Raw genomic sequence first — 10,823 nt, 5'->3', positions numbered from 1 at the left:
TTACGTGAGATTAAAACAGAGGCATCTCGATTTCATTAAACGCGGAATTTACGAATTTAATCGAGTTGATTTTTCTCTTTCCTGAAACGTGCCTAAAAAAACAATTTCGAAACGGTTAATTTCAATATAAAATGCACCCTTGTTCACACAATTTGTGCGTTTCAATATTCTTAAATATTACAAACACAGATACATTAAAATAAAGCAACATTAAAAGTTTAGAAAAAGCACTAAACCACAAAAACAATTTAGCAATAATAACAATTTGAGTTAGAAAGTATAAATAGAATAATTTTAAAAAATATTTGCAATAAATACTCTACTAAATGATGCCGTTATGCTTAGCTTTATTAAACGTAAAATCATTGATCTGAAATAATAGAATAAGGATAAGCAAAGCAACAGAACCTCACAGCTCAAAAGATGTTCGTTTGCCAGAATACAAATCGTGAAGTAGTCGAAGTCTACAACTAAAAAAAACACACTTGCTCGAAGCAGAAACAAAACACAAGAAATAATTAAGATAAAACGAGGCGAGTTAACAAAGTAATTTTCATTACATTCTCACCTGGCCTATAATAAATTTGGTCTAATGATTGTGGTTATTGAAATGGACTTGGTATTATACATTTACTTGGACTCACAATAAGCACGTACTCAAGATAACACATACTGAAAACGTATCGTACACGTACTGAAAGGTAACACAAGTTACATACGAAGTATTTCCTTGTTCGTCATAACGAGCTGGAGGTACCCCTTGTTGGTTCGGCTTGATCGGCGAAGATTTCTTTCTATCGGCATGTTCTGTATTTCTGGTTCAACCACCATATGGGCATTGTTTGCAACTTCATTGTTCGGAAAAGGGTTTCTTATAAATTCTTCTGTGACGGGTATTTTATCGCTGTTTGGCGCTTCTTGAGGGCATGGTGAAAGGTCAAGGACACTGTAGATTCTTGTGCGTCTGGCCGTCGGACGCGTGCATATACTTTGGATTCGCATCCATCAATTCAACTTCGTCTACCAAGGGATCGTAATTACTGTTGCGTACAAAACGTCGAAGGTACACTTTATTGGGAGCGATCAGCCATGATTGTATTGATTGCCCCGAGGTAGATCGTTGGTCAAAGGTGAAAAATCTTTGGTGAGTGGTCCCATTTGATGCCGTGCAGAGCAGCGACCTTATGGAATGCAAGGCTTCAGGTAACACTAGTTCCCACTGGGATAATGGAAGTTGCCTTGACTTGAGTATTAGCATAACTGTTTTCCAGATGATACCGTTGTATTTCTCAACTTGGGAATTTCCAGTGGGGTGATATGGGGTCGATGAACTTATTGCTATTCCCAAGTTTCGAAGGTGAGTGAGTGTGATATAAGAGAGGGTCCACGGTCAGAGTGAATATAACTGGATAATCCAGTGAGGGTAAACATTTGATTCAGGCCTTGAATCACTGTTGTCGGGTTCATAGTTGGACACGGCACAGCGAACGGAAATCGTGAGTACTCATCGATGATGGTTAAGATATATTTGTTTTCAGACGATGAAGGTATCGATCCTTTGAAGTCGATGTTAATCTGTTCCATTGGCTCTGTAGCTTTTATTAACGCCGTCTGGGGAGTTCTGTAAAATCTTGGTTTATTTTCAGCGCATGTCTTACAGCTTGAACATACCTTCCGTATGTCGTCGGTTGAAAAGGGTAAGTTCTTCATGCGAATAAAGTGAAACATTCTGGTGACTCCAGGATGGCCCAGGTTATTATGGATGTCTTCTAGTTGACTTGGTTGATTGATAGAGGCGCTGGTTGATCTTGAGAGAGAGTCTGCCACCGGGTTCATTTTGCCAGGACGGTGGCGAATTGAGTAATTAAGAGAGGCAAGTTTCAAACGTCAAGTTTGGATTTTATTGTTTTTGATTTTCGTGCGACGACGATTGTCAAGCATGTAAGCCAGGGCCGGATTAAGGCGGGGGCTGATGGGGCTGCAGCCCCAGGTCCACACCCAAATATAGGCCCACCACTGCACTAAGTCAATGAAACAACTAAGGTAGCCTAGGCTAATACAAATCTCCCAGCTATTATTGAAAACACAGTCCATGCACTGTAAAACCCAACCTGGTCACTATGACGCAACAATCGCTTTTTCTCGGCTGTTAGGCAGGATTGTTAGTAGCCAAGTCAAGTCAAGTTTATTTCGCAATAACGCACATAACAATATTGCGCATGCAGGCAGTAGCGAAAGACCACTATAGGGTCATCAAATTCTAGCTCGCCTAGAGACTCTAGGCGGAGCTAGAGTAGCTGTTGCTATAGTCTAGGCTAGAGTATAGCAACATATTGTTTTTAGTTGTTTTGTTTTTAGCTTGGCTAAATTAATTTAAAAATAAAAATGAAGAAGTATAAAAGCGGTTGGGAAAAGGAGAAATCTAGAAGAGAAGCAGAAGCTAAATTGAAAAAAGTTGTAGCAGGTTCAAAAAAAGTGACTGATTTTTTTGATGTTGTAAGCGAACCGAAAAGCAACATTGCAGAAACGACGTCCTGTAGGCCTAATGCAACTGCTTTGCGACCATCTACTTCGAGTGACTGTATTGCAGAGCCACATATAAATATTGTTTCATCGGAACCAAATTTAAAAACCAAGTCATCTAATGTTGCTGAGGATGAAACACATGGGGTAATAGAAACTATTCAACACGACATGGATGTTGGATGCTGGGGAGGAATTTCTGACCAGCTGAGAGATTACTGCTGCCAAAAATGAAGTTTAGAATTTCAACATCGTGATGCAGATTTTTCAACTTCAGAGACACGTATTACTGGCGATAAATTTAAACGGCGTTGTTCTAAATCGCTATTTTGGCGAGAACAATTGAACGGCGAAATAGTGAAACGCGAATGGTTGTGCTATTCGCCTTCAACCAAGAAACTTTACTGCTTTTTTTGCAAACTTTTTGCGTCTGATTCTGAGAAAATCATGCTGCAGCTGGCATCAGTTGGTTATGGCGACTGGAAACATGCACCACGCGACCTGGCCAGGCACGAATCTTCTAACAAACACTTAAGTTATCTTTCAACATATTTCTTTCGAAGAGCAAAAAAGGAAGCATTTGCAAAGATTTGGAAGAGCAAAAAGAATCTGACAGAAAATATTGGTGCTAAGTATTAGCTCGAGTTTTAAGCGTGATAAAATTCCTATCATCCAGAGGGCTGGCTTTCCGCGGAAGTAGTGAGAGGGTTGGTTCTCCACAAAACGGTAACTTCCTTGGAATTTTGGAGTTGTTGGCAGAATACGATACTTTCCTCGCTGAGCATATTCAAAAGAGAGTGAACAAAGGCAAGGGACACGTTTCGTATTTCTCATCGACTGTATGTGAGGAATTCATTGACGCAATTGCTACAAAAGTATTACATATTATTATTTCCGAAATAAAACAAGCAAAGTATTATTCAGTGTCCGTGGACTCAACACCTGACATTGCAAATGTTGACCAGTTAACAATAATTTTTCGGTATGCTTTACCTGATGGTCCCGTGGAACGATTTGTCAAATTTATGCCCACCCGTGGACACACTGGTCGCCAATTTGCTGATATATACTTTTGGAGTTTATAGAATACAATGGGATCAGTTTGAAAGATCTCCGAGGACAATCTTATGACAACGCTGCTAACATGAGCGGAAAATATAAAGGTATGCAAGCTATAATAAAAGAACGCAACCACCAAGCAGAATATATTCCTTGCGTAGCACATTCCTTGAATCTTGTGGGAAAATGTGCTGCTGAGTGTTGCCAATCCGCGGTTCGTTTTTTCATGTTTGTTCAAGGACTCTATGTATTCTTTTCAGCTTCAACACACAGGTGGAATCTTCTTGTTGATGCACTGAAACCACTTAAATGTCCAACAATTAAGCCTTTGTCTGATACACGTTGGGAGGCGCGATATGATGCGCTACATGCACTAAGAAAAGGTTACCAAGCGGTTCTTCAAGTCTTGACGGCAATATCTGATGACAATGATGAAACATATCAAACTAAAGAAACAACCAGGGGTTTTGTTTCATCGATGAAAAAGCTTGAAACTGGTATTTTAGTCGAGGTATGGTCGTGCATAATGGAACGGTTCCATAAGACGAGTCAGGCTCTGCAGGACAGCAACATGACTTTGAATAAGGCAACAAATTTGCTTCAGGGTCTACAGAACTTTATTCAACTTCTCAGACCCCAATTTCAAACATTTGAAGGAAGAGGTCAAGCATTAAGTGGCTGTCATCATTACACTGAAAAAATTTCAAGAAAGAAAAGAAGAAAAGTAGGGTTGGATAGCGAAGGTGAATCTGAAGACACATCACTTGATCCATCGAGCAGATTCAAAGTAGACTCATATCTGCCGATCATTGACCAAATTCTTTCGTCTATGAAAACCCGACTAGAAGCTTACGACGGTCTCCAAAGAAAGTTTTCGTTTCTGATAGAATTGAACACCATGTCTAACTGCAAAATTGAAGCAAGTGCGAAATCGTTACTTCAATATTATCCAGATGATCTGGAGGAGTCATTGCCTGAGGAGATGATTCATTTTTCTACACTGATAAAACAACACCATTTCAACAGTAAATGCAAAGAAATTCAGATGTTTAAGTTCATAAATGAAAATGAATTCGCGCATGCATTTCCTAATGTATCGGTTGTTTTCAAGCTTTATCTTCGTCTGATGATTTCTAATTGCTCTGGCGAGCGCTCATTTTCAGCACTAAAAAGAGTAAAAAATCATTTGCGTTCGTCTATGAGGCAGAAAAGGTTGAATTCCTTAGCTATACTCTGCATCGAAAACGACATTTTGCAAAAAATAGACACTGATGACATTATTAAGAGCTTTGCATTGTCTAAATCCAGAAAATGCGTCATTTGAATGTGTGCACACAAAGTAAATATATACTTTGTTTATGTATTAATATTTGTTTTTCGTTTCAATTGTGGTTAGTTTTTAGTACAACGAATAGAATAAAAAATAGGCCTCTGACTATCATAGAGCCCTAGGCCCATAAAAAGCTTAATCCGGTCCTGATGTAAGCTACAGATCGTTGGTCAGTTACTAGTTCGAAGCTTTGGCGTTGTAAAAGATCTTTCCATTTCCGAGTAGCTTCGATGATTGCAGTCGCTTCTTTTTCTATAGCTGGATACTTCAATTCACTTCCGCGCAACATACGTGACATAAAAGCGACCGGTCGTCCACCTTGATTTAGAGATGCTGATATCGCAACATCTGAAGCGTCGCGCTCGACAACAAATGGCGTAGTCTCATCAATGGATTGTAACGAGGTGGTGTCCAGTTCCGTAATAAGCTGGTGAAACGCTTGCTCGGCATCTTCACTGAGTGGAAAGGACTGGACTTTCGTTGGCGTTTTCAACTTGTCGGAAAACCGTGGAATCCACTTCGAATAATAATTAATAAGACAGGAAGCCAAGAAGGCGTTGTAGAGCCTTTTTGTTCTGTGGGAGAGGATATTCTTGAAATGGCTGTAGTCGGTCAGGATCTGGTTTGATTGTTTTGTGTTGGACTTGGTAACCAAGAACGTTGATTTGAGAAACTGATTTGACAGTCTTGCTTTCATTGAATGTTAAGCTTCGGCGTTTGAATACGGTAAGCAGTTTTTGGACATTGTCGTCATGTTCTTGTTGTGTCTATCCGCAGACCGTGACGTCATCTTGGTATGCGAAACCGTCGTTCAGATTTTCTTCATCAATGATACGGTCAATTGCTCTCTGGAAGTTGATCCCTCCGTTTGTGACGCCATACGGAATTCTTTTGTATGGCCATAACTTGTAGTCAGCTTCGAACGCTAGCTGTGTAGACACGGTCGGTTTCTAATATCGGGAACTGATGATATGCGGGTTTCAAGTCGAATTTTGAGAAGACGGAATACTTTGCAAGTTTATTTATCAGGTCATCTATTCTTGGAAATGGATTTGCATCTTTGTGAGTATAAAGTTTAATCGTTTGTGAGTTGTCCATGCACCGATAGAATGAAAACTAGACGGGGTCCTGATCATCCAAGAAAATAGACCGACCAAAATATATAGGAGGATGAAAAGAACAAATTGAAACCACGAAATTAAACCAATTTATCAAGAAGCAATAAATCCACCAAAATAAGTCAAACATAGAGGAAACAAGTTTGATGACCACATTTTTACAATATTGCTTTTTGTGGAATATCAAACGTTTAGATTGATGTCATTTTTGTTTTGTAGATAATTTAATCGGATAAATTTAATTAATAAGATTATGTTTGAGTGGCGAACCACTTAGCCAGTACAACTGGGATTGTTAAAACAACAATAATCCCTTTCAATCGTTGCTCGATCAACGAGCATCGTACTTATTTGGGGTATGAGTCGGCCAACACTGATTTATTTGTAACTGGTTGGATAAGGACTCGTCGAGATCTGGATTTATTGCTGCAAGTAATTTGATTGACATATTATGTCGAATAGTTGTTTCACTACAAATGATAATCATTAACTGATAACAGGATATTACAATCATTTAACAAAGAAATAATAAATAGAATATGCTTAATATGCAGAATGATGATGATGCGTTAAAATGAATAATGTAATGCGTGATGCGACAGAAAGACGAAAAGACGCCATTAAAGCATTTTTTGTGACTATTGTGATATTGTGGTTAAAAGTCTCAAACCCGCTTCTGAGCGTGAATCAGCGTCATTTACGTGAGTTGACGTAATGCGCTTTGCTTTTTTCTAACTTTCGAAACGAGAGAAAAGTTGAACTCGATGAAAGTATTAATGTAAAAACGGTTGACATGTTATTTGCAGGTTAAAAATAGCAAAAAATGCGAGATCATCTTCGAGATTATAACGTCAATGTGAGCACTTTGCTTTCCCAATTGCATACTGTCAGCTTCACAATCTACGTAACAGAGAATGTTTTCACCAACAAGTAGGTTACTTTCAGGTTGAGATGGGACTCCGACTTTAGCGGTACGGTAAGACATTCTAAACGTGGTTGAGCACAAAGCCCATCTTCATTCATCAGACAACTTTATTTCAAACTGCCCAAGCGTTGAGACAAGCAATCGAAAAATAAATCGTGCAAATGATTTATGTTTGTTGTTTTTTTTTGTTAATAACGTCAGAGATACAAAGTGTTTAACCAATCTTAGTAAAGTCTCTGAATTTAGAATTATGCAAAGTTTACAGAAACTATAGTTTGAGATTCTCGTCTTTGCCTAAATTACAAAATCAAGCTTATAAGTTGTCTATCATAAATAGTTATTGCGAATAATTAATATCTTTCAGAGCGTACTGACACCCAAAAAGATGTGTTTTAGGTTTAACAGCTAATACCTTTCGGGAATTAAAAAGCAATAAAATATAACAAAGAGGCCTCTTACTTTTTAACGGCAACAACCTTCGCTATATAAAGAATAAGCAATAAAATCTTAGCGGAATATCGCGATCCGATATAAAAGGACAACTCATTGTGACGACAAAAGTCATCAATCAGGTTGCGTGAATTTACGAATTCTGTCAATGATTAGGTTCTATTTGCAAATAAACATTCTTTCACTTTTGTGGAATTGTTGATGATTTTTTATTGTCTTTATACACAGAAGTTTAGTTTATAGTATATAGAGAAATTTATGACGAGTTTATGGGAAATCCGCTTCAACATCTGGTGTTTTGTTGTGGTTGGTCGTGCTGTGGACTTAACAAGTCAGATAATCCAAGCGTAAGTTGATGCCATGGTTAAAGGTGACGACAGTAAGTCTGAAGTATCTGGCCCTAATTGGGTTCGGGAATATATTCTCCACTCGACTGATACCATCGGAGTTGCCTTGGAAAATCTACAAAAGTAAAAAATCAAACTACACCAAACTGTGCATCCTGATATAAACAAGATTAAACTTATCGTTCGTTTTCGTATAATATGGTTTGATGACGTCAGCTCGGTACCACGTCATTTCCTAATGAATACAAACTCACCATGTCGTTTCCATCGACATCTTGTATCACTTGCAGCTGATTGATGGAATCTCCAAATGATATCTTAAAGCTTGTCACTCTCCAACCAGGGACTCCTCTTCCCTGGGTGACTACACCTGTCACTCTGGTCGGAGTCCTCAAGTCAACTTGAAGCCACTCTCCTGGCTCTGCATGGAAATATTACGTCAATAACGAATATGCCGTTATTGATAGACTTCTTTGAGGAGAGCCACTTGACGTACGTTGCTTAGATGGATGAGGAGCCCAACGAGCACCTCCATCCAATCTTCCTGCATGAGCGCCCTCAGCTTGGGCCCATTTCGACGATGCGTCCATTTCGTCATCTCGCACTTTCCCACTTTTCACACCAGCCAAGCAAAATTCGTCTGCAAAATGTAGATATCAAGTTGTTAAAATATCCTTAAATGTGGGGAATTCCCCAATCCTATAACCTGGCAGAAAGAAATAAAGTTCTTCTTCTGTGTGGGGAATTACCACTGGTGCACAGATCGAACGACGAAGACAACTCCATAGAAATCATATAGTTTTTATTATCAGTCGTTCCGGTCAATAACTCAGTGCATTGGAAATATTTTTGAAGATTGTGGCGTCGTATAAAAATATAATTTAGCAAACATTAAAACCAAAGTTAAATGAAAAATTTCGATACCGCAGAATTCCTGCGAACTATTTGTATGCAATGGAATCGGGATAATTGAAAATATTTAAAAATAACAATAATTAAAACAATTTTAGAACTCGCGGCATGTATCGGTTAAAACTTTGTGTTTAATGTTTATGTTTCTTGAAATTTAATTTGATATTTGATAGAAGGTAGCTTTTAGCGTTACCAACTTACTTAAAACATGCTGCTGATTTACCTCGAAGACTTGGAAGTACGCGAATCAAGGTTTCTCTCAGTTCGACAAGTTCACTTATATCGCATTGACATTGACCAGGTGGACCGGGATCTCCCTTCCTTCCTTGCAGGGTTTCTAGAGCATTAGGTGGAACAGGCAAACAAATCTGTTCATTTTGACTCAGCACAAACGTCGCCAGATTAACAGTATACAACAGGGCTAAGAAAGCAGCTATCAATGACGTCATCTTCACTTGTTTATCAGTCTGCAAAATATAACAGATTATGACGTGAGATGAGCATTCTGTGCAACAAAGATATGCGTAAGACATTTCATTGACATTTAAGGTTAGAAACGAGATGTCTTAAAGCATTCACAGAAATACACTTGTCCAGATTTGTATTGGTCGATTGTGTATGAAATATTAAGTAAAAAATAAGGACGTGCAAAAATTTTGGTATTAATGAAACAAAACTTTTATATCAAATTTTCTGCGAACCCGAACCGATGCCAAATATATGACGTCATAAAAATGAAAAACTGAAAATTACAGTTAAAGAATTTTATCGACATTTATCACGTATTTATCGCGTATATTGAACATATACGTGAAAGTGCTCGATTCGCAATCTGCTTTTTATATTTGTGGGATAAAAGGAAATAAAGCAACAGCGCTTCCGCCATAACATTGCTAAGTTATTTCGTTACATTAGACCAAAGAGCAACAACAAAGCGTCGATCAAATTATCAAAAAAAGCTGACGCTAAAAGTCGCTCTTTGCTTGCAATGTAAACTTCATCACCTCTAAGTCGGAGACAATAAGAAAGGAAATGACGTCAGCAATATTTTAGACTCTTCTACCAATGAAAGAACAAAACCTACAGAATGAAAACTAGAGGTGCTAGAGAGAAACAAATGTCCTGCGAAAGATTTTCCAGTTTTTGTTCATCGCAGATATTTGCCGTCAACTTATTTCAGTTTTCTATCAAGACTGACTTCTTTCGTGGTTTTTGAGTTTCTTTAAAGCACTTACGCAGTGACCCTGGTGTGGATGTCTTTATAAAAGTGATTATATTTGAAAAAACAATCCGTGTTTTTTATTTTGAAAATTTTTATTTTCGTATGTTTCACACATTTCAGTGCAAAGAATCAGCTGCTTACGTATTGCTGCTTATACGGATAATACAACCGAGTCAGTCGGCGCAGTCACTAAATGTTTTAGCCCTCCACAAGCTTAGAGCTTATTTCCATTTCTAAGATTTGACTACTCACTACTGTCTATAGCGGGCGTGTGCAACCTTTTTCACTGGAGGGCCAAATACAAAACTTTGAATGATAACACGGGCCGCATGAATTTTTTCAGAAAAAAATTAGTATCGTTTTTCTATGAAAGTAGTTTATGTAGTCAAGAAACAGATCTAATGCAGTCCACGACACACTTGTGCGACAGTTTATTGAAAATCTGTGAATAATTGTCAATGGAAGATGTTCAGTCAAGCGTATTTAATCACAGATTAATGTGATTTTTTCTGTTGCAGATCTTCGCAAACTTTTGGAATATTTGCCTTCACAGAACTACATTCTTACGCAGCATTCTTACATCACAAAGCTTTAGCGCAATATTACTGTACATAGCGCGCGAAAATTTCGCTTGCTTTGATGTAAACCGCATCAAAGAGTGACGGCTAGTATACACTTCCAACATTTTGCTGAAACACCACGCGGGTCGCACGGAACAACCTGGCGGACCGCTTGTTGCACCTGTCTGGTCTATAGGAATATTAAAATAAATATCAACATCAAGTTATTCATTTAAGCAGGAAATTGTTTACTTTGAACAGGCGGAAAGGTGAAGCTTTTAGGAAAATACGAGCTTAATAACTATTCATCAGCGCTGAAGTTTGAATGATGACGTCGATTTTCAGAGAAAAGCAACTACCACTAAGAGCGTCAGTTT

At 38.3% G+C, this 10,823-nt stretch overlaps 3 protein-coding genes across 3 annotated transcripts; 1 reads left to right on the top strand and 2 right to left on the bottom strand.

The window, feature by feature from the left end:
* Positions 1 to 1,338: 1,338 nt before the first annotated feature.
* On the bottom strand, positions 1,339 to 1,836 carry LOC143466225 (KRAB-A domain-containing protein 2-like). The gene has a single exon (XM_076964860.1). It carries the CDS (start codon positions 1,834 to 1,836, stop codon positions 1,339 to 1,341), a length of 498 nt encoding a protein of 165 aa, XP_076820975.1.
* Positions 1,837 to 2,385: 549 nt separating this feature from the next.
* On the top strand, positions 2,386 to 4,906 carry LOC143466224 (uncharacterized). The gene is made up of 5 exons (XM_076964859.1): positions 2,386 to 2,670; positions 2,980 to 3,155; positions 3,200 to 3,330; positions 3,609 to 3,686; positions 3,843 to 4,906. The coding sequence occupies exons 1-5, from the start codon at positions 2,386 to 2,388 to the stop codon at positions 4,904 to 4,906; spliced, it is 1,734 nt and encodes a 577-aa protein (XP_076820974.1).
* A 2,236-nt stretch (positions 4,907 to 7,142) lies between these two features.
* On the bottom strand, positions 7,143 to 9,149 carry LOC143465186 (lactadherin-like). Its single transcript, XM_076963375.1, has 4 exons — positions 8,888 to 9,149; positions 8,249 to 8,392; positions 8,007 to 8,173; positions 7,143 to 7,867 (listed from the first exon to the last, which is right to left on the bottom strand). Exons 1-4 carry the CDS (start codon positions 9,111 to 9,113, stop codon positions 7,730 to 7,732), a joined length of 675 nt encoding a protein of 224 aa, XP_076819490.1. The 5' UTR covers positions 9,114 to 9,149; the 3' UTR covers positions 7,143 to 7,729.
* Between the last annotated feature and the right edge of the window lie 1,674 nt (positions 9,150 to 10,823).

The sequence above is a fragment of the Clavelina lepadiformis genome, chromosome 7 (assembly GCF_947623445.1).
Source record: "Clavelina lepadiformis chromosome 7, kaClaLepa1.1, whole genome shotgun sequence".
NCBI classification, from domain to species: domain Eukaryota; kingdom Metazoa; phylum Chordata; class Ascidiacea; order Aplousobranchia; family Clavelinidae; genus Clavelina; species Clavelina lepadiformis.
Note: the sequence above shows the minus strand (reverse complement) of the source record. Positions and strands in the feature narration are given on the sequence as shown.